At 55.8% G+C, this 22,162-nt stretch overlaps 7 protein-coding genes across 7 annotated transcripts; 4 read left to right on the top strand and 3 right to left on the bottom strand.

Annotated features, from left to right (window-relative positions):
- Positions 1-523: 523 nt before the first annotated feature.
- On the top strand, positions 524-3,030 carry B0T15DRAFT_295314 (peptidase M24, structural domain-containing protein). The gene is made up of 8 exons (XM_062863757.1): positions 524-650; positions 747-837; positions 914-1,014; positions 1,087-1,213; positions 1,279-1,660; positions 1,732-2,103; positions 2,212-2,564; positions 2,640-3,030. Exons 2-8 carry the CDS (start codon positions 791-793, stop codon positions 2,848-2,850), a joined length of 1,593 nt encoding a protein of 530 aa, XP_062717959.1. The 5' UTR covers positions 524-650; positions 747-790; the 3' UTR covers positions 2,851-3,030.
- Positions 3,031-3,457: 427 nt separating this feature from the next.
- B0T15DRAFT_404468 (concanavalin A-like lectin/glucanase domain-containing protein) lies at positions 3,458-4,850 on the bottom strand (the record flags this gene model as incomplete). Its single annotated transcript, XM_062865254.1, has 2 exons — positions 3,458-4,679; positions 4,753-4,850. The coding sequence occupies 2 exons, from the start codon at positions 4,848-4,850 to the stop codon at positions 3,458-3,460; spliced, it is 1,320 nt and encodes a 439-aa protein (XP_062717958.1).
- A 1,199-nt stretch (positions 4,851-6,049) lies between these two features.
- On the top strand, positions 6,050-7,300 carry B0T15DRAFT_496650 (uncharacterized protein; the record flags this gene model as incomplete). The annotated part of the gene is made up of 1 exon (XM_062867191.1): positions 6,050-7,300. The coding sequence occupies one exon, from the start codon at positions 6,050-6,052 to the stop codon at positions 7,298-7,300; it is 1,251 nt and encodes a 416-aa protein (XP_062717957.1).
- Positions 7,301-7,691: 391 nt separating this feature from the next.
- On the top strand, positions 7,692-9,664 carry B0T15DRAFT_542170 (glycosyl transferase). The gene is made up of 3 exons (XM_062869913.1): positions 7,692-7,852; positions 7,953-8,225; positions 8,293-9,664. Exons 1-3 carry the CDS (start codon positions 7,773-7,775, stop codon positions 9,446-9,448), a joined length of 1,509 nt encoding a protein of 502 aa, XP_062717956.1. The 5' UTR covers positions 7,692-7,772; the 3' UTR covers positions 9,449-9,664.
- Positions 9,665-11,563: 1,899 nt separating this feature from the next.
- On the top strand, positions 11,564-15,132 carry B0T15DRAFT_514231 (uncharacterized protein; the record flags this gene model as incomplete). The annotated part of the gene is made up of 7 exons (XM_062868103.1): positions 11,564-11,566; positions 11,626-11,691; positions 11,772-11,830; positions 11,909-11,927; positions 11,990-12,055; positions 12,158-13,881; positions 13,950-15,132. 7 exons carry the CDS (start codon positions 11,564-11,566, stop codon positions 15,130-15,132), a joined length of 3,120 nt encoding a protein of 1,039 aa, XP_062717955.1.
- Positions 15,133-15,789: 657 nt separating this feature from the next.
- Positions 15,790-18,475, bottom strand: B0T15DRAFT_542166 (uncharacterized protein). The gene is made up of 4 exons (XM_062869912.1): positions 17,866-18,475; positions 17,716-17,760; positions 17,362-17,631; positions 15,790-17,263 (listed from the first exon to the last, which is right to left on the bottom strand). Exons 1-4 carry the CDS (start codon positions 17,986-17,988, stop codon positions 15,947-15,949), a joined length of 1,755 nt encoding a protein of 584 aa, XP_062717954.1. The 5' UTR covers positions 17,989-18,475; the 3' UTR covers positions 15,790-15,946.
- Positions 18,476-18,859: 384 nt separating this feature from the next.
- On the bottom strand, positions 18,860-21,116 carry B0T15DRAFT_295216 (major facilitator superfamily domain-containing protein). Its single transcript, XM_062863756.1, has 3 exons — positions 20,469-21,116; positions 20,195-20,377; positions 18,860-20,114 (listed from the first exon to the last, which is right to left on the bottom strand). Exons 1-3 carry the CDS (start codon positions 20,905-20,907, stop codon positions 18,955-18,957), a joined length of 1,782 nt encoding a protein of 593 aa, XP_062717953.1. The 5' UTR covers positions 20,908-21,116; the 3' UTR covers positions 18,860-18,954.
- Between the last annotated feature and the right edge of the window lie 1,046 nt (positions 21,117-22,162).

Raw genomic sequence — 22,162 nt, 5'->3', positions numbered from 1 at the left:
TTGGGTTATGTTCAACTCGGAATGGGTTCATGATAGCCAGAGCCTGATTCCTAAACTCATCACCAAAACTTGGGCGCGCCCCAAGCTTGTCAAGTTGTTCCAAGGGCGCAACTGGGTCGTATTGTATATAGTAATCTGTCATGCATGTAAACAAGAATACATACGACCAAGCTATGTGCATTAGTACTACGTATTTACAATACCTGCTTGAATACCGCGTCCGTTAGTAGAGGGCAGGGAGTTCCACACTTCTTTGCAGCAACCACTTTGGGTAGGAGCTTCTCAACTTCATTGGACCGTAACCTCCAACAGAGACAAAGGGAGGTTACAGAATTACGGAAACGTACCTGAGGTATCTGTTATACTTCTTCAACTCCTTTCCGCATAGATACGTCTTGACGCGGTTATACTAGGTATTTTTAGGGTCGTGCGAGGGTCTATGTGCCCGACGCTATCCGTATATTTGCCTATCTCTTTGTCACTGGAGGTGGTTTGACCTCATCATTGATCTGCTCCCCTCCACTTTTAACTCCCCCTCCCGCCCTTCCTATCATCCCGATCCTTCCCTCGAAGTGAACTGACCATTCTCTCTGGAGTCCTATAGAGACATTGCACTATCCGTTTCGTTCTTTCTCCCGCTTGATCAAATTGTAAGTCCCTAGTCACCATCCTTCGCACGTAATAACCATAGCTTTGATCGTCTTATCATGCAATGTATATGTACTAACACTACATCTGGGACCTAGCACTTCCATATCTTTAAATAACCAGACCGAATCTCAACCCAAAGATGGAAGTCGATCACGACTTGGTCGTCATAGACGAGTTCGATGCGCTGTGAGTTCGAGCCCTTGGCGGCGAGAGCTGTGCACACCCAGTGACGCAGGCTTGCGTGCTGATCTTGTCCTTACAGAAGCATTGAGGTTAAGCCCCTTCGCCAGTCGACGACGGAGGAGACTCCCCGGCCGTGCAGTCAAACGTCGTCGCTGAACCAGGAGTTCGCCAAGTTTCCAGGTATGCCGCCATGCCTTCCACTGCATCCCCCTGTGCATGCCACAAACCCCCCGTGCTGACGCCTGATGGTAGCAAAAACACACGCGCGAAAGGTAGCCAAGGAGTTGGGGGTCACGGATGGCATGATCTATCTCGCTGGCCAGAAGGAGCAGCTCTACGAGGACTCGGACATTGGCCCCGCCTTTCGCCAGCGCAGACAGTAGGTGCACTGCTGATTTCCTTCATCAATCAGCACATATTTATTATGGATTAACGCCGTCTCAGCTTTTACTACATAACGGGCGCCGACTTTCCCGGGTGTGCCGTCACCTATGACATCGGCCGGGACTATCTCATCCTATGGATTCCCTGGACAGATCCACGGACCGTGCTGTGGTACGGCAGAACACCCACCCGCGAGCAGTGCCTGGCCAGCTCGGACGTTGACGACGTGCGGTATATCTCCGCCCTCAAAGAGACCCTGTGTGCGTCCCTCTCTCCCGAGAGCACACTCTATGTGCTGCGCGAAGACCAGGCCCTGCCGCTCGGACACTGCAGGAAAACGGTGCACCTCAGCCCGACCAAGCTCGCACCTGCCATAGAGAGGGCCCGAGTTATTAAGACCGACTATGAAATTGCTATGATCCGGCGGGCCAACGCTGTCTCAGTAAGGCCCATCATCGCCATCCGCTTTCTATCTTTCCGTGTTTTTCTTTTTTTGCTGATCTTATCCCACAGAGTGCTGCCCACAAGCTGGTGCTTCGTCGACTGAAGCATATCAACAACGAATGCGGTATCGAGTCCGTGTTTCTTGGCTGCTGCATCTTCCAGGGCGCCAAAAGCCAAGCCTACCCCGTCATCGCCGCGTCGGGCATCAACGGCAGCACGCTGCACTACAAGGACAACAACCAGCCGCTGAAGGGCCGCCAGCTCGTGGTTCTAGACGCCGCGGCGGAGTGGAAGTGCTACGCCAGCGACATCACGCGCACCTTCCCCATCTCGGGCACCTTCTCGCCCGAAGCGGCTGCCATCTACAAGATTGTCGAGGCGATGCAGTCCGAGTGCATCCGCGGGGTGCGCCCGGGGGTCAAGTTCTACAAGCTTCATCTGGTAGGTACCTAACACCGGTAAACCTGGGCGACCCCCGAGACTGGTCCATGGGTTTCCGTGTCCGGAAAAATGAAAAGGGGAGAGTGGGCTGACAGACTCCGTCGGCAGACTGCCTGCGCCATTGCCGTCGACAGACTCATCAACCTCGGCATCCTCCACGGTGGAAGCGCGGACGAGATCATGAGAAGAGGCACCGTCGCGGCCTTCTTCCCGCACGGTCTGGGCCATCACGTCGGCCTGGAGGTGCATGATGTCTCCGGCCGGGACCGGCTGCTCTTTTCGGCGCCCCTGGTGTCTGAGAACACCTTTAAGAATGGCGGAAAGCTCTCGCCCAAGCGGGGTTGGGTATCAGCCGATATGCTGGCTCTGCTGTACCACGGTGACACGGAAAAGTCGGCATATGAGCAAACAGGTAGGCAGAGTCTGGAGCCTAATATGGTGGTTACAATCGAGCCGGGCATGTGAGTTACCTTCTAATCCCCTTATCCTTTATTAAGTGCGTATGAAATACTGACCCAAGGTTTCCTGTACCGTAGCTACTTCTGCCGCGAATACATCCAGGGTAGATTCCTCAACGACCCGACCCACGCCAAGTACATCAACACCAGCGTCCTGGAGAGGTATTGGGATGTCGGAGGTGTCCGCATCGAGGATGACATCCTGGTCACCAAGGATGGGTACGAGAACCTGACGTCGGCGCCCAAGGGCGAGGAGATGCTCAGGATCATCCGCGAGGCCCGCGGGTAAACGAAAAGTACAGCTTAGTGTTCTTAGTGTGTATCGTTCTGCGATGTTTTTTTACGGACAAAAGGGGTTGTGGGTTTGGATATAGGGGAGGTGGGGGCGTGTCTCAGAGTTGGTATGATTTGGTTTTAGTACAATGCAATTGTAGTGTAACTCGGGGAAGTTGAACAAAGGCACCCATGTCAGGTATCAAATAGTTCATCTTACGGTAATTTACACACCTCACTTTTTCTTCTCTGCCACCCTTCAGTCTCCTATCTTTCTCGCCATACGACAGAAGAGTAAGCACATAAGATGTACCCACATCCCGCGTCTTCTCAGAACCTCCATCCTGTTGGCAGGCGGAAAGCCGACGTCGATGGATATCATATAAAGCCAGGCTATTTACAGTATGTTAGGTTATGTCTTGCTCCTACTTACGAACCCAAAGGGATGCAGCAAATACCCAAAATCAGCAACATACAACGCCCAAACCCCGATTCCAACAGTACATGGAGCATCCAATCCTGTAAAACCACAGCAACCAACCCATTTACATCGCCACACCTTTGTATGTATGTACCTTAGATATGAAGCCCCTGGCCAGAATGTCTGCTCGGCCCCTTTTTAGTCAAAGATACTTCTTGGGCGACGTTTTTCTCTTCTTGTAGTAGACAAAGGCGCCGATCAATAACATCTGGCTGCCCAGCACCACCAGGATCAGCCTGGTGTGCCCGCTCTTGGTGTGCGCCTTGACCTTCTGCGACAGCGCCTCGTGCTTGTCGCTGACGTGGTACTTGATGCTGTTCTCCGAGTCGGCCAGCCGGCCCTTGATCTCGTTGTGCATCGAGCGCATCTCGCGCTCCACGTCGGCCATCCGGCGCTCCAGCACCTCCAGCTTCTCGAGCCGCGTCAGCAGGCCCTTGACCTCGCCGACCATGACCGACATCTCGGCGTGCCGCTGCTCGTCGACCCCCGCATTCTGCGCGATCGACCGGAAGATGCTGGACAGGTGGTGGTTGACCGACTGCAGCCGGTTGTGCAGGTCGGCGAACTGCGCCTTCGATGACGTGATGGACTCGGCCTCCGAGTCCGGGATGACGTTGTCATAAGGGTCCTCGACAGTGCTTTGGCCCCCGCGGCCGAAGAACATGCGCTTCTTGCCGCCGGCGGAATCGCTGCCACCCTGGTTGTTGCCGGAGTCCTGTTGTTGGTTGTGGGTGTTGGCGTTGTTGTTCTCCCCTGTGAGCACGACCAGCTTGAAGACCTCGAACGAGTCCGGGTTGTCGGCCGAGGCGGCCGTGAGGCCAAAGTGGTAGCCGCTCGGGAGGCGGATCTTGTCGCTCTCGAAGCAGAGACGGCCGGCCACCTCGACGCTGAACTTGGTCTCGGTGTGGCGCAGCTTGATTTGCGTCGGACGGCCCAGATTGCGGTACGAGAAGGTGCAGTGGCCGAAGGCGAGGTTGTCCACGTTCTGGTGCGACCGGTAGTCGGTCGTGCCGTCGTTGAGAAAGCCGCGCAGCATGCCCCCGGACCCGCTGTGCTGGTCGATCACCAGCGCCAGGCCTTCGAACCTCCCCGCCGTGTAGACGCTGTCCGACCCGATGATGTGCGCGCCATCCCTCACAAGCCAGATGTTGAGGTTGCCACCTCCCCGCTCCGGACCATTGGCGCGGAACTCGACGTCTGCGATCCAGTTTTGCTGCTGGAGCGTGTTGTCGCCCCAGACCGCACCGCGCTGGTTCCCCGGCGCTACGGGCGTGAGTATGACCTTGTTAGACAGCAGTTCGGGGACATTGGGTCGGCCCTGGAGGGAGAAATGCGGTATCGATCGTGTTCCTTCGGGGCTTATCCTGTAGTTTTGCGCGGTGATGTCAGCAGATGCAAGCCATCCAATCCAGACTGGTCGTAAAAGAAGCAATTTACCTGCTGCCATGACCGAAGCTGAGCTCATTGATGAGGTACTGGGCTTGCGTCTGGGCTAAGCCGGCCACAAGTACGGCGAAGCTCGACGGCAAGCGCATCTTGAGCGGTCGAAGCAGGCTTGCTGGGCACGACCTGGAGCGTCGAACAGATGGCAGGATGCGACCAACAATGGAACAATCACAGCACAAGCTATTATTTATTAGTTTGGGGGGTTCGGCTCCGCGGTTTTAGTTTCCGGCAGAATCGCTCGCAGTTGAGGACACTTTGCAGCTCTCTCAATCACGGTGCGGGCCGGTGGTTGACCAAATGTGGAGAAAATAAAGGTCCAGGAGTGCAGCACAGCTTCAAAACACGAGGACAGCCAAATCGCTCAGAGGGGTAAAAGAAAGTAGAATATGACACAAACGTGTGGGTTGGGCAATAGCCCAAGTCTGGAAGCTATTGCAGATGGGACATCTGGTAATCATGACAGGTGGTGAGAGTTGAGACGCTTCCCAGGATTCAAGCGTGTTCAAGTCTCAAGAGGGCGCCGCGGCTTTGCTAATGTCCCATGGACCCTTGTCGTCAGATGCTGTCTCAGGGTTTTCCACTGCAAGGCGAAGTGTGGCTGAGCCCCACAGTAACAGGTACGTACCATTAAGCTGGACCATGTATTGTGACAAGTCGCAACGTAGTGGAAGTGAGATGGGTGTTTTTGTGGTTGCTTGAATTGGTAGTTCGGTTGAACTTCTGAGAGCCAATTCTATGCTCATCTGACAAAGTGCCCTAAATGTTGAGCTGGCTTTTTGGGACTGTGACAACTGGTCCCGCGGGACAATAGCCTGTATCCATTAACCCCAACCCAGCAACATCGAGTCTCCTTAAGGCTTAAGTAAGGTACAGATAGCTAAGGGCGGAATAGCGGAAGGGGAGAAAAGTGGGGAAGAAAAGATAAAGAAGAAAGAAGAGGAAGAATAAATAAGAAGAAATACCAAGAGCAGATAAATGAAAGGGAAAGGGAAAGAACGACTGCATGTATGGCTCTGTTCGGCTGTTTGGACGCCTGGTGTCAAACTCAATGCCAAGACGACGTGGTGTTCTCAGTCTTCAAGGGGCAAATCTCGGACTCGGAGTCTGAGAAGATCCTTTCAGCCAACACCTACCGGGCAGGTAGGTAGGTACAGCTGGTTTTGTGCGCCTTTGTGTCATTCCGACACATTCTCAGGTCGCTGACCACGGGAACTGCCCGCTCAATCTGACAGAGACGGTACTAGTAATTGCCGCTCCGGTAGCCCTACTCTTTTGTTTTCCCCACATCATGCGCTCATTGGCTGCCGTCCTCCACCGAGGCAGCTGGCGCCGGAACATCACCATCGCCGCTCTCATAGCCGTTGCCGTGACGTGCTACAAGTACGCCTGGGTCAACATCGAGCTTCCTAATTACTCGCTTCTGGGGGTGCCATGGAACCCGGATCGCCCGACATTCCCGACGTTCCCCGCTGAGCCGCTTGCGAATGCTTGCGATGGCGTCGAATCGCCTGCCGCCGGCAACGATACGAAGGCAGCTGACGCCGCCATTCCTAACATTGTGCATTACGTCTGGCTGCTCAGAAACCCATCTGTCCTCTCGTTAGACTTCAGGGTCTTCGTCAGTGTATACTCGTCACATCTTTTCCTCCACCCCGACCGCATCTACTTCCACACCGACGCAGCACCGGAGGTGTGGGAGCGCGCAAAAGCCTCTGGCGATACCTGGACCAAGCGCGTGCTTAACATCCCCGGCGTGACGCCCAATTTTGTCGAGACCCCACGAGTGACCTCTAAAGGCGTCGAAATCGACAACCTTCCCTCCAAAGCGGACTTTATACGGGCTGACGCGCTGAGGACTTTTGGCGGGGCGTACTTCGATACAGATGTGGTGCCCTTGCGCGATCTCGCGCCCCTACGCCACGCTGGGTTTGCGAATGTCGTTGGAGCGGCCTATGCCATCCTTCCCAAATACACCGGATACGTGAACAACGGGGTTTGGCTATCGCAACCGCACTCGAGTCTCGCCGAAATAGTTTACAAGGCCATGGACGCTTTCTACAATGGAAAATGGGCCATCGGCGTGGATATCCTGACCGACCTGGCCTATCGGCTGGACGCAGTGCCAGGTGAGGTGCTCATCATGAACCCCCGCGCGTTTGCGCCTGTTTCGTGGGAGCTGGCGGACCAGAAGAAGCTGTTCCAACCTCACCTCGGTACGCCGAGCGCGGCTGCGTCCGGCGGCGTGCTGGACGATGTGGCGGGCAAGCCAAAGGAGCTGAGGAGGAACACATGTACGGACGCGCTGGCGTGGCTGCGCGAGCGCGAGCTGGCCGGCCGCATGGAGAGCTGGGAGATAGATTTTTCCGCCACATACGTGCTGCATGCCTTCGACGGCGACATTGGCCAGATTCGGGGCTGGGACCACCAGATCACTTTGAAGTACGTCCTGGCGAGGCAGAGCAACTATGCCCGGGCCGTGTATCCGGCTGTTTGGCATGCGGTCAAAACTGGCATCATTCCGAAGGAGGAGACGCTCTGATATAGGTCTGCCAACTTGCCCATTTGCTGAGCTCATGGGAATGATAGGGCCGCCTCTGTCCATTGTTGACTATGCAGATGATTTTCACGTTACGATATAAGAAATACATTATAATGGATTTCGATAGTACGTTCTAAGTGACCCGGCCGTAGGGACCAGCAGAAACCTATGGTGAATTCAAGACAACATCCTCAGATGCTTTCGGAGGAGGTTCTGGTCCTGTTTATCCGTAACGACTGCGCAGTCTAAGGCTTTTGACTCGAGATTCCGAATTAGAGGGGAGGAGGTGGCTGCGCCCCGGATGTGGCGTTAGCTAGCATCCAATTGTGGCTGGGCTCGTGCTGGGTTAATCCGTAAACAGCTCCGCTTGGATGGAAATTCCAGTGCGATTCACCTATCAATTGGCGACCGCGATTCATGTGACGGAACAATCGCCGGCTTTGTGCATGGCAGCCCCCGATATGCCGCCATCATGACGGCTGAGATATACCCTTCACTCACTCAGTGCGCGATAGTGGCTGCTGCGTTTAAGATTCTGCTCTTCCCAGCCTAGTGAGCTTACCCCCGACCCCCTCCCCCTCTCCCGACTCGTGCCTTGCTCGGCTTAACCTAGCACTCGAAACCAGAGGAGTCTGACAGTGGGCATGAACAGCAAATCGACCGATTTTGAGGTCCACCGCAACTGGCTTGCCATCACCAATAGCCTGCCCTTATGGGAATGGTACTACGAGAAATCTTCAGAATGGACGCTCGACTACCCACCGTTCTTCGCCTACTTCGAGTGGATTATGTCGCAGGTCGCGAAGCTGGTAGACCCGGCCATGCTCAAGGTGTACAATCTCGAGTACGATAGCTGGCAGACAATATACTTCCAGAGGTCCACCGTCATCATCACCGAGCTATTCCTAGTCTATGCATTGCAGATGTACGCGGCATGACCATCCTTGTGCTCGAAACCGGGGGGGCAACTCTGAGCTAACACGCGTTCCTAGGTTCGTAGACTCGTCGCATGGGGCATCCAAACGAGCAGCGCAGGCCGCGGCCATATCTATCCTGCTCTCGCCCGGTCTCCTCATCATTGACCACATCCACTTCCAGTACAATGGCTGCATGTATGGCATCCTGATCGCCTCGCTCGTCCTGGCGCGCAAGAAGTCAACGCTGCTGTGGAGTGGTCTTCTGTTCGCCGGTCTATTGTGCATGAAGCACATCTACCTCTACCTGGCGCCGGCGTACTTCGTCTTCCTCCTCAGGGCGTACTGCCTGTCTCCGAAGTCGGTTTTCCGGATTCAGTTTCTCAACTGTCTGAAGCTGGGCGCCGGCATTGCAGGAATATTTGGCACGGCGTTCGGGCCTTTCGCACTACAGGGCCAAATCCCCCAAATCCTGAGTCGGCTCTTTCCCTTTTCGCGTGGCCTGTGTCATGCATACTGGGCGCCGAATGTCTGGGCCGTGTACTCGTTTGTGGATCGCGCTTTGATTATCCTTGCGCCCCGACTTGGTCTGACGGTCAAGACGGAGGCGCTGCAGAGCGTCACACGTGGCTTGGTCGGAGATACATCCTTCGCGGTGCTGCCGGATGTCACACCACGAGTGTGTTTTGGCCTCACTCTGGCTTTTCAGACGATCCCGCTGTTGAAGCTCTTCTTCCAGCCGACCTGGGATAACTTCATCGGTGCCGTTACGCTCTGCGGTTATGCCTCCTTCCTGTTTGGCTGGCATGTGCACGAGAAGGCGGTCCTTCTTGTCATTATCCCCTTCAGCCTCATCGCGCTCAAGGACCGGCGCTATCTGGGCGCATTCCGACCACTTGCGGTTGCGGGCCACGTATCGCTGTTCCCGCTACTATTCACTCCGGCAGAATTTCCCATCAAGACGGTCTACACCGTGTTTTGGCTCATTCTCTTCCTCATGGCCTTCGACCGCCTCGCGCCCGCGTCGAGCCGGGCCAGGTTCTTCTTGTTTGACCGCTTCAGCACGCTCTACATCACGGTCAGCATACCACTCATCGCATATTGCTCATTGGTGCACCAGATTGTCTTCGGCAAAAGCTACGAGTTTCTACCGCTGATGTTCACCAGCTCATACTCGGCGATAGGAGTAGTCGGGAGCTGGGTGGGCTTCATGGTCGTGTATTTCACTTCGTAGGGTAGGTAGAAAAAAAAGAGAACTATACGATCCTGGTGGTCGGCTCAGGCCAGTTCTACGGTACACTACGGATACACTGCCGCATTTCCCTCAAGTGATTCCTCCTTCCAAGTTGCCAGGCATATACCAGCTACCCCTTGCTGAGTCAGCTGCCCAAGCCCTGTCGCATAGGTACCTATCTCTCATTGGCCGTCATCAATGTCGGCAGGCCTGCACAGATCCACATGCCGACACTAGAGACCGGTACTTGTATGGTTAGCGATTTTCTACCAACAGAGAAGTACCAACCACAGGGATGATGGCCGTTACCTAACATGTGTTCTGGAAGACCGATCTTCCTGCTTGCTCCATCGCAACTGGGGTCAGATCTAATTTCGCCTCATGGCCCCATCAGCAAAAACATCACAGCAGTCATGTCCAGACGATATCAACTAATAGACCAAGATGGATAGGATACAGCAATTCTGGCTAAGGCACCTTTCCCTGTTGAAAGCTGAGATTCATCCCTTCTGCAAGGCTGCAGCTGGCTGCTGCACGTCAACCTACGTTTTCAGCCTCGCCTTGGACCCACTCATCCTGACAGGACCATCTTCAACCTGGACACGGACACGGTTCGCTTCACGCTTGCTGATGAATGACGGCCACGCCACGCAAAGTGCCACAATTTGCGGAGGAAGGGACTTCGGTAGTGCATCAACCTCCTTGCAGACCTACCCAGGCTATCGAGAAAACTGATGCAGGAGTATACAAGCGGTTTAAGGCTCCCAACAGCTTACACCGGATTATTATTCGAGTGAGTACATTGTGGGAAAGCGATTGTATCCCCACACTCACGCTAGATGTGGACTTACTATCCGCAAAGGAGTAACGAACAATCACGGTAGGTAGCTTGGAGGTACTAGTCAACAATCCCGACAAGACTCAGCACGAAATCTATCTAGAAAACTCTATTGGATGATGGACCTTTGATATTCCAAGTCTCAAAAGTCTAATAAGCGCACCATTAAATTCAAGGTGACAGCCATCTGCTAGTGAAGTACCTTCATTATGCAGGGCAATATATGGATGGTTGAGGTATCTAATAACAAGTATGGCGAATTGATGAGGGGTGCATGGCCAAATGTTCACAACAGCAGAAATCGACGACCAAACATAGCTGTTGCATATCGCTGAGGTGGTTAAAGATGCGAGGAATCTCGAAAATAGCAAGATTCCAAGTTTGTGCGCCGAGCCAAGCAGCGCGGGAGCCCGACAGTCAAACAGACGCGAGGCGGTGCCCCGACGGCCTCGAAGGGGGTTCCTGTCTGGGGCTCTCGGACCCCTACCTTATGAAATGAAATTTGATGTATGCTTCTGTGGTCACAAACAATTGAGAAATGGCCCGATTTGGATGCTTCGAGGGCGTGCAGAGAGCCCTCGTCGAGCTGAGCAGGATGAGTACAAGAACGTGGGCAAAGCGTGCATGTTCAGCGTGCGGGCTGCGGTAAGAGGGTCCCCGGGGTGGTCGGGGTGCGGATGAGGAGCAGGAGCCCTTTCTGGGTCGGAGCTGGGAAGCACCCCGGAACCCTGTTGGCGGGTCCGGACGCCAGCAGTGCTCGCTCGACCTATCAGTCGCCTCGTGCTTCCTCCCCATTTGCCGTTCCCTCCTCCCCTTGTTGAACTTTTTCCTCCTCCCACTTCCGCACCGCTCACTTTTCCTTACTTCGCTCAACCTTACGTCCCCGAGGGTTGCAACTACATCAACGACCGCCCCAGGCCACATGCGGGCCACTTGCACGGGCAAGATAGCATCTGCACCGCCTTTTACTGGACCTCAGCCGTGGTCATCAGCCTTGCATGCTCGCCGTGAGCTACCCTCCTGCGTGGCCACCAAACCTGACCTCTCTCCACCCGATCCGCCGCGAATTGCACCCGACAGCCACAACACAGGCCGCTGGCCACCACAACGCGTCCTAATCACCCAAACCAGCGCGTCTTCACAGCAGCACTCAGCCCGCCACTTGCCTGCTTATTTAGCTATACAAGGCTGAGATATCAGCCTTGTAGCACTTTTCGGGCTCTCTTCAAGACGCCCCCGCGCCTCCCCTCTTCCCCCACCGCCAATCCACCTTCGACATGGTAAACGAGAACTCTCTCCCGGCTCGCTGAAACGCCGTTCCGCTAACGTGATCTCCCAGGTCCTCTTCAAGCGCAAGCCGGTGCAGTTCCTGCCCGTGCCTGAGATCGAAGATGAGCAACAGGAGGTGAGTGCTCATGTGAAGCCGCCGAGCCCGGGCCGGGGCCAATTGGCCGTAGCTAAAATCTAACTATCCCTGCCTCAAAGGTTTGGCACATCCCCCAGACGGGTGAGGTCTTCCTCACATATGAAGATTACTTGACGAGGTTCGTGTTGGCCCACATCCCGTCGTGAAACTATGTCCACGAATTAGGCGAGGAAGAAAGAAGCTGACACCTAAGCAGAATGGACTTCTACAAGCAGGTATGCTACGCGTCAAATCCGCATTAGTAGGCGATAGGGCATGGCCATCTCACACGTAACAGAGACGCTTCATCTGCCAAATCAGTGGGCACTCTGGCCTCACTTTCTTTGACGCGCTCGAGAGCGAGGTATGCATGCCATGTTTACCCAGCTTCATTCTCGGCCCTCCTGCCCTCATTGCCCCTTCCCTCCTCATGGACGAACAACTAACAGGTGGGTGTGATGGTCAGCTTGCCGGGGCCGTCGAGGTGGAGCAGGCTTTCCCCGAGGCTCTGAAGGGTCCCATCCTTCGGCGCGTCCAATTTTCAACCGTATCCCGGATTGACACGCTCGTCGACCAAATATACGACGAATTCAAAAACGACTACTATCCTGGAGAGGCGGTTACGGTCCATATACTCGGTGGCGAGAGATCTCACGGCATCGTGAGGGACAAGACGCGCTTCGGCGCCAAGGTCCTCCCAGACGGCAGTGTGGCTCCGCCCTTTTCGCGCTACTTTGTCAGCCTGGATGACCGGGCCGGCCAGGAAGTGATGGTGGACGACTCCAACATGTTCCGTGACCGTAAAGTGTTCACCAAGGCAGTCCTGCGGTCCTTCATCAAGAAGACAGTGACAAGGGAAGCATGGAATGGCGCACCGTGGTTGGTCAAGCACGACGTGGCGGATAAGTACCACATCGACACACGAATCCCGCCGCATTTGCGGTACGACAACAAGCTGCTCGAGCGGAAGCAGTTGCAGCTGCAAAAGAAGGCTTCACAGTTCGATCCCGCCCTGGTGTCTCCCGGTCCTGTCAGCCCGACCGGTTTCAGACTGCCAGAGCTAAAGCCAGCGCCTAAAAGTCACAAATCCAAAGCACAACAGGCCCTTCAAGCGCAGCAGCAGGCGATCAAGGGCAAGCACAGCACGTTCGGAGGGCACGAGCCCGGCCAGTTTGTTCACCTGCCGCTTCCCGGAAACCCATTCCAGTTCCCCATGTCACTCCGCGGCCAGGTGCCTCCGCCTGTTATTAGGCAGCCTGAACCCACCCCTCCCCCACCGCCGCCGAAATATCCAATTGAAGATTTGCAGATTGAGCCCCGCGGGCTTGTCAGGCCGCAACTCAAGTTCATGTGCAAGGATCCGCCCGTCGATGTCGCGCCAGACGCGAAGCCACCCGACAGCGACGACATCTTGATGAAGTCGACACTACCCCTGCTCGAGACCTGGGACACCTTGAACGTCTACTGTGAGATCTTCAAACTGGACTCTTTCACATGGGATGACTACCGGCAGGCCATGGTTGTTCACTCTGAAGAGACCCCTGTTCAACTTTTTGAGGAGATCCATTGTGCGGTTCTCAAAATCCTAGTCAGCTCTGAGGCGGAGGGTGGTAAAGTCCAGATCCAGCTGCCGGAACTAGAGGAGGAGGAAGAGGAGGAAGAAGAGCAACTGGAAGAGAGCACTGCGCCCACGCCGGAACCAGACCCGCAACCCTCAGGCCGCGCCACCAGGAGCAGCATGGCGAAGATGGAGGCGGAGAGGTTAGCGGCAGAGGCTGCAGCCGCAGAGAAGGAGATGCAGAAGGCTGAGGACGCGCCGAAGCATAGGGCAGAGGATGTACTCCGCGACTTCGACTGGATCGAGCAACTCAAGAAGCGCGATTTCCAGGACGGCGGCTGGGAAATGATCATGGTTGGCCTGTTTCACCAACTGTCCAAGAACGAGCGACTGAAAGCGAGCTGCGAGGAGGTCCTGCAGCAGCTGGTCCCGACCGACATTGAGCCCTCCCGGGAGACAGTGCGCCAGAGATACGCCACGCTCGACGTCAACTTCCGCGCCCAAGCACTCCAGATCATCTGCATGCTCACTACGGAAACGAAGGCCATCCGCGGTTACATGGAGGACTGCAGTGAGACGATGACAGGGTACAGAAAGGAAAAGATCGAGTGGCAGAGGAAGAGGAAGCAGTTGTTAGTACCCTCGCCCCCAATCCCTTTCCAATCCTTTTCAGAATGCCGGTGCTAAACTGCAGCAACAGAATTGAGGAGCTCAAGGGGCTCCATGACCAGCGCAAGATCCTCTTGCCTGACAACCTTCCTCCAAGCCCTCCTCTGGAACCTGCCAAAACCAATGGGGACGTTAAGATGTCTGATGTCGAAGACTTGCCCGCCAACGCTTCCGATGAGGTTCCAGAAACGGATGACGACGGGCCGGCGAGAAAGTTGCGGCGCGCCAACGACCGCGCGGCCGAGCGCAAGCGTAAGGCCGAGCAGGAGCAGCAGCGTAAGGAGAAGGCCGAGGCGGCTGCCAAGATGCCGAAGCAGTCTAAGCAGTTTCAGCGGGTGCTTAAGGAGATCCAGAAGAAAGAGGAAGAAGTTGCCGAATGCGAACAGGAAATCGCCGTCATTGACAACGACCTCCGTGAGGCTGATTGCCCCCGCACACGGGTGCTCGGCAAAGATCGCTTCTGGAACAGGTACTACTGGTTCGAGCGCAACGGCATGCCCTATGGAGGCCTACCCAACAGCTCCACGGCATCAGCGGGATATGCCAACGGGTGTATTTGGGTGCAAGGGCCGGACGAGCTTGAGCGTGAGGGCTACATCGATATGAAGCCCGAGTACCAGGACGAGTACAAGGCCAAGTTCGGCATGACGGTCCCCGCGCGGAAGAAGCTCGAGGAGGGCGCCACTAGCGTGTTCAACGCCACACAGTGGGGCTACTACGACGACCCGGAAGATGTCGACAAGCTTATCAGCTGGTTAGACATTCGCGGCGTCAACGAGCTGAAACTGCGCAAGGAGCTTGTCAACTACCGGGACAAGATCGTCAAAAACATGGAGAATCGGAAGAAGTATCTCGCACCAGCGGCAGAGAAGGAAAAGGACGACGAGGATGGAGCCGCGTCGGTTACTGCCATCGCAACCACAACAGGTGGAAACAAACGTATGAGCACACGCGGAAGAGGTGTCACGACCATTGTCGCGCCGCCCGCAGAGCCGGCACCGGAGCGGTATAGGTGCATGAACTGGCAAAACATGATGGCGCTCGAGGAGATCGGGCACTTGCACAGCCAGGAACCGCCGCCGGCTCGGTCGAGGAAGGTGACCAAGAAAAAGGAGGCTGCGCTTGCGGCTGCGAAAGAGAAGGAAGTAATGGTGGAGCCAGAAATGGTCGTCACTAGAGGAAAGAAGGGACGACAGAGCGCTGGCGGGAGGTGAACTTAAATTTGTCTGGGCACGTTCTTCTGTTTCTGTACCAGGGACAAGGAGAGGTATATGTCAGGTAAGTAAGGTACTGAGCGGTTTTTTCCCTTTGTTTTTGCCCGCGGATGGGATGGTCGCATCTAGGGCGGTGTTTGGTTGGTTGGGGCTTGTCATCACCTACCTCCCTGAGTTTATCGTGGCATCGCATTGTACTGTGCTCATTGCATTTAGCGGAGAGGGGAATTGTTTGGTGGCAGCTACTTACAAAGTGATTCTGTGAGCGCCTTACAGCATTGGAGCCTAGAAGGAGGTGGGGGGGAAACAAAAGCGAGTTGTTGGTAGGCAAAACGGCGTCTGTGTGTACGGCTGGTCTTCCATCCGTCCATGTTTATAGTGGAGTTATCAAGAGCGGGAGTCTTTTGTCCATAAGAAATGGAGAGGTGCATACTTTGTTGCGACTTTGCATAACTAGGTATGTTCTGCATGATGGGTGTGCTTACAAGTCACAGCCTACTTCGAAGAAGATACGGTCAGTGACTTGTATAGCGAACGATGGGCTGGGTAAGGTACCGTAGGTAGGTGATACGTTTTCGCACCCACGGTGATACCTATGTTGGTAGAATTGACGTATCGGACGGAAGAACCCGGGGACGAAGGCTTCGATATAAAAGATATCCATCCCATTCGAAAAGGTCGCAGCCATGAGGGGAACCTGAAGAGTTTTTTTTACGTTTCGGAGCGGTGTGAATGTTCCATTCTCTCACATGAAAAACCGCATTGACCAACTAAGGTACTACTACCTGGTATTGTATTGTATTTGTATTGTACCTTAGACGAGCTCGTTCTGCCTCCTCAAGCAGACCTCCAAGCCTCGGCTCCGCAGCTCGCGCCCTATGGCCGCTTCCATTATAGCCACGCGCCTCCGACACCACCAGTACGTCTCCCCCGGCAGCAGCTGGCCCACGGCGTGGTAGATGTGGAACAGCACCACCAGCATCCGCGAGTCCCCCGTCGAGATCAGCGCCAGCAGCGGGCCGAAGCACATCATGGGGAACACGGATACGTAGCGCACCATGTCGCTGCTGCTGCTGCTGCGCTTTGCCCCCGGGGGGAGTTGCGGTTGCGGTTGCGGTTGTTGTCGGTGTCGGTTAGCACCAGGACTAGTAGTAGTAGTAGTAATAGTAGTGGCATCCTCTTTCTCATCAGAGGAGGAGGAGGCAACAACAAAGGCCATGGCAATAGCCAGCCGCGCCACGAGCCGCCCGTATGCGGCCCGCGTGAGGGCCTCGTCATGCTGTCCGGCGCTCTTGACGTAGGCCTCGCCCTCCTTGTAGCTCTGCCACAACGTCATGACCTTGTACGGCGGCGCGCTGGAGGACGGGAGGTTGGGGATCAGGCCCTCGAGGTAGGCTGATCCATTGCTGTTGCTGTTGCTGTTGCTGTTGCTGTTGCTGGTGGAGAAGGTGGGTGCTGAGTATGATGGCGGTGAGGAGGAGGAGGATGAGCAACTTGGGGACGGCGGTGTTGGTGATGGTGTTATCAATGGCGACGTCCGGTCCTCCGCATGTCCCTCATCGTCGTCTCGTAAGGTGCGGGATAATGGCTGCGGTGTGGAGAAGGGAGAGGAAGAAGGGAATGCGTCCCGTCCTCCGCGGTATCGCGGGTTATCGTACAGCTGCATGAAGGCGCGCACGTAGCGCTGCCAGTTCAGCCCCCACGCTTCAACCGCGTCCTCGAGCGCCATGCACGGTTGCAGCATGCCGACTTGCATAAAGACGGACTGCGGGGTCTGGAAGAGGGGCCAGGCCATAAAGAGGATCTGCCGGACGCCGGTGCAGAGCCAGTAGAGGCGATCGCCTGACAAGTCTAGTGGCTGCTGCTGCTGCTGTTCTTCTTCTTCTTGGCCGTCCATGAAGCTGATGTCGGACCACATGAGAAACTGGATCAGGTTGGCTGTGCCGAGGAGGGCGTCGCAATTGTCCGCCGTGATGGGAGCTGAGAGCGCCTCGCGGTAGTCGTGCAGGGTCTTGTCCAGAAGCGCGTACTTGGCCCGGTGATAGCGCGGGTTGTCACCCCGGTGGAGATAGTCGAGGTGTGCTGCCGAGAAGGAGAGCATGGCGTTTACGAGGTACGTGTGCTGCCGGGACTGTGTGTCGAGACGGATCATGTTTTCTTCTTTTCAGTTCCGGAATAATAGTAGTTTAAGAATAATAGACGAAACAGAAACTCGACATCCCAACTGACCTGAAAGGCAAGCTGCAGCATCCTGGGCCACACCACGTGGAAGGGTAGCGTATGGATGGTGTGGCGCTCAAAGTGGTGCAGGAGTTCCATATGCAGCAGGTTGACGGGACCACATTCCGGCTCGGATGGCGGACAGTAGAGCACTTCGGGGAGGAGCGGCGGCGTCTGCGGCGGAGACTTCCCGCCGTCCCGCCTGGAACATGTCGGCCTGTCGCGGACGCATGCCTCTTTCCGCTTGACACAATTCCTGCACGGATCGCCCTCGTCACACTGTTGGGACGGGTGTGTCAATGTTGGCATAATCATAGCCGTATAGATATACTGGGACAGCAGCAGGAGCGTGGGACATCTCACCTTGACCTTGCGTCTTTTACATCGGATGCACCCCAGTCTTGATTTCTAGGGTCCCATTGGGTTAGTATGTGCTTTGTTCTCCCACAGTCCTTCTGGAACCGCCGTGGGCATCAGGACTGGTACCCTCCGCTCCCTCGTGCGCCAACATACCCGATGTGGCCGCTTCTTTCGAGGCTCTTCCGGTCCTACAATATTGAAAACCGGCCCTGCGTGTCCGTCTCGGGACACAAGAAATGTGTTTGCAAACGTGGTGGGCCGCAGTGCAGCACTCATCGTGTAACATAAACATAGGAGCGCCCAGTGGGCCGGTCCCAGGGACGAATCAGGGGTATAACCGTATAAGTGGAATCAATAATAAAGGGGGGATTGGGATGTTAATTCCGTGTACCATGCAAATGCAGGAAGCTGATGGATTCCGACTCTGGAAAGCGAACAAGAAATGGTGCAACATACGACGAGGCGAAGAAAAATTCGAGTCTCTCGTTCTCTTAAAACCTCACAGCTTTTCTCTCCTCGCCCGGCCGTGAGAATGGTCGAGTCACGGAAAACACGAGGTCGTATGTACTAAGCAAACTTCGCAGGTTTCGTCCTGCCGAACCCGATTCAACGGAAAATAGAAACGCAGCGCGGGTTATCGACCACCTACACACAGAAAGGCGGAGGAGGGCAGCGCATGCCTGCTTGGCAAATCGGACCTCGCTCTCAACAGTCGCCGGCGACGAGGATGAGATGTGGTGGCAGCTCAAGGCAGACGTCAAAAAAGAGATGTCTCGCATTCCCAAAACGGAATGCGAAGGTGCGGGCCCGGCTTGGCGGCCGGAGAGGAAGCCGACGATTGGCGCCCTAGGGAAGTGGCCATGATTCAGCAACCTCATCTCGGACGATGTATGCGCAACGGCAGCCATACTTTCCGTCCAAGCAAAGCTCCGAGTCCCCGGAAGCCAAGGATAAGTGAGGTGTGTATCTTGTATCTTTTTTCTCGCGCTATTAAAATTCCCGGATCTCCTCCCTCAGCATCCAAGAGTAAAGGTGGAGGAGAGTATCCCTAGTATCCCGCCAGTCTATGTCTATGTTTTATCCAAGATAGCATCCGGACGATATGCGTTGATGCCAAACCGATCCCAACATTGGTATCTCAGAACGCCGTCGCAAAAGATAAAGGGGAAGAAAAACCCGTTAACATCCAAACCTCTTATCTAACTTCATTTCTTTTTTTTCTTTTCTTTGCTTTCCCCTTTTTCACTTCGTCTTCTCCCCCGCGTCATCACCACTCCCGACCACAGTCCCCTCATCCTCACTCAACACGGCGCGACTCTCGCTAACCGGCAATCCGTCCGGCCGCACGGCCCGGTCCTCCTCTTCCCCGCGCCCAGCCGGCGACGGCGGCGGCATCGCCTCCTGCTGCTGGCCGTGCGCCTTCTGCATCCTCTCCAACACGGCGGCCGCCTCAGCCGCAAACTTGCACCTCATGCGGATGCGCGCGCCGTACAAGTAGAACAGCAGCGGGCAGGGGGCGCAGGCGAGGGCCAGGAAGGCCGGCACGGAGCTGGCCCAGTGGATGCCCAGGTCCTTGTACATGTAGGTGGTGAAGAGCGGGAAGGCGGCGCCGAACAGGGAGCGCAGCACCGAGGTGGCGGCCAGCACGGAGGCGGCGAACACGGTGTAGCTGTCGACCATGTAGTTCATGAGCGAGAGGAAGACGCAGACGAGGCCGGCGGCGAAGAAGGACGAGGCGATGATGGGCACGACCCAGTGGATCTCGGGCCCGTTGGTCCACGCGAACCAGAACAGGCCGATGGGCAGCAGCAAGGAGCCGAGGATGGCGGGCGGCAGGCGGGCCTCGGGCGGGGCGATGCCGCCGTGCGCGGCCACGACGCGCATGTAGCGGCGGTTGTCGAACATGTTGTACGAGACGGCGACCAGCATGCCGACGGCCACGCCGATGAAGGCGAGCCCGCCGATGCCGGGGCTCCACCCGCGGTTCTGCTGGAAGACGATGGGGAAGGCGGCGAAGAGCAGGTACAGCGTGCCGTAGACGACCGCCATGTAGATGGACGTGAGCAGCACGATGGGCTCGCGCAGCATGAGCACCCACGGCCGGAGCAGCGTCGTCTTGATCTGCTGCGCGCGCGTGGTCTTGACGTGCAGGTCCATCTTGGAGACGTAGACCTTGCCGGTGCGCTGCGAGAGCTTCGCCGCGCGCTTCCGCAGCAGGACGGGCGCGTACGTCTCCGGCACGTAGAGCGCGCACGCGATCCAGAGCGTGCCCGTGAAGATGGCCATCAGGCCCTCGACCCAGCGCCAGCCCTCGGCCTCCCCGAGGAAGCCGCCCACGATAGGGCCGATGGACGGTCCGAGGAACGGCGCCATGGCGAACACGCTCGTCGCCATACCACGCTCTAAGTGACGGTCAGCGACACTCATTATCGACACATAAATAATGGTAAACCATGATAGGGGTAGTTAATGCACCACGTACCCTTAGCGCTGAACATGTCCGCGATAACGCCGCCCGAGTTGGTCAGGGGCGACGCGCCGAAAGCACCGGCGAAGAAGCGCAGGACGATCAGGGTCTCAATATTTTGGGCCCCGGCGGCCCCGGCGCTGAAGGCTGCCAAGGCCATGTAGCTGATGAAGAACACGACTTGTCTCCCGTAAAATTCTGTTCATTTGTTGGGCCAGCCTCGGTCAGCGATGCCATTTATTTCATTTTCTCTCCATCACCACCCAAGGTCCCAAAGTAACAAACATACCACTGAGAGGCGCCCACAACAACGGCCCGACGGCAAATCCAACCACAAACAGCGAGATACCCAGGATGGCCACCGTCGTGGAGATGCGGAAGTCGCGGATGACCTCGCTGACGCCGCCGGAGTACGCCGTGCTCACAAACGCTACCGCCAGCGTGGCAACGGCCTGGATCAGTGTGATGCTCCATTTCTTCAGACGGTTGTATTGCTGCGGGTTGCTGGCGTCGTGAGGGAGGAAGTCGACCACGTACGGCGACTCGTGGGTGCCTTCGCCGGGGTACTGGTAGTTGAGCACCGCGTCACTGACGCCGGACGGGTGAAGGACGAGGAACCAATGCGGCACGTCGTTGCGGTCTTGCTGAGACTCAACGTCCGGGCCGCTGCCCCGTGGGGCCTCTTTGGTTGTCATGGAGGAGGACGATGACTGGGGGTTGCTTGCCATCGCGCAAGGGGGGAGAGAGAGTCTTGGAATCTCAACAACTCAACCCCATAGAATGTACAATACAAGTAGCACAAAAAAAACAAGAAGTGACTACTAAGTATCGTCAAACAAACAACAAGATGCCAACAAAAGAGGGAACGATCTCAGATCTCTCAAGCGGATAACCACCTGATAATAAAAGATCCGAGATAATGGAACGGCACCAGGGTGACTACACTAGTCTTTTTATAACGGCCCAGCCGGAAAAGACTTGCAATCCGAAGTGACCATGTCACCATCCAGCATCTTCAATGAGAGGAACCAATTCGAATCCCGTCCCCGGGCTGATGGAAAGGCGAAGGCTCCACCGCGGAAACCCGTAGTGTTATCTCCGTACCGAGTACAGTAGTGTAGCATCGCTCACCCTCCCAAATGAGTCAATGACGATGGATCTGACCCAAGACTGCTCAGAAAGAGTCCCACATTGGTCTTGTCGTCGGCCTCTTCACCTTCACAGTGCCCGTGGTGATCCTGGCATCAGCCCGCGCCGCCAGAGAGCGGCTACTACTCTGTTCCTCTTGCTGACAATGACGCAGTCCGATATATCCGACTTTCGGGCTTATCCAGCTACTGCCATCTCCTGTGCCAAATCAACAATCGAACCACCACGCAACCTATTAGTGGCCCGGGGAGAACACAGGGTCCGAATGGCGCGAGATACGCTGGCCGTTTCTAAAGAGTCGGACGATGGGAGACCGTGGGATCGCGCGTCATCTAACCCTTGAGCCCTACACTACAAGGTTCGAGGAGATGTTTTTGATAGATTAATAATAACTCCCGGCTCTGTGTCTTCTGGCGGCTAAGTAATAATCTGCCCCCGTTGTTAAAACGAGTGCGATATGGTGGGCGGGCGTCGGCAGCTGCTGCTGTGGCATTGCTTGGCGCTGCGAAAGGAACAGGAAAAGTGTTCCGGAAGAGAAGCATCAGATCCAAATCCAACCCTCGTTAGCGCCTGACTTAAAGACCAGGGTCTACCCCGTGATGAACTCTCAATCTCAACGTCAAAACTGCTAACTTTTTTACGGAAAAAAAAGTAGATGAACTCAGCCTTTTAGGTTATTGCAAGACGCTCTAATCTTCTGCGTTGAATCAGCCCTTTTCGTACCTAGTTTAAGAGTGTTGCTTCGGGGTTAAGAGCAGAACTCCCTGTCGTAAGATCCGCGCTAACAATCATTCAGCGTTTTCTCGAAGCCACGTGGAGCACGGTTCCTGCGGA

The sequence above is a fragment of the Chaetomium strumarium genome (assembly GCF_033439665.1).
Source record: "Chaetomium strumarium strain CBS 333.67 chromosome Unknown B0T15scaffold_7, whole genome shotgun sequence".
Taxonomy (NCBI): domain Eukaryota; kingdom Fungi; phylum Ascomycota; class Sordariomycetes; order Sordariales; family Chaetomiaceae; genus Chaetomium; species Chaetomium strumarium.
This window is presented reverse-complemented; position numbering and strand designations above follow the sequence as displayed.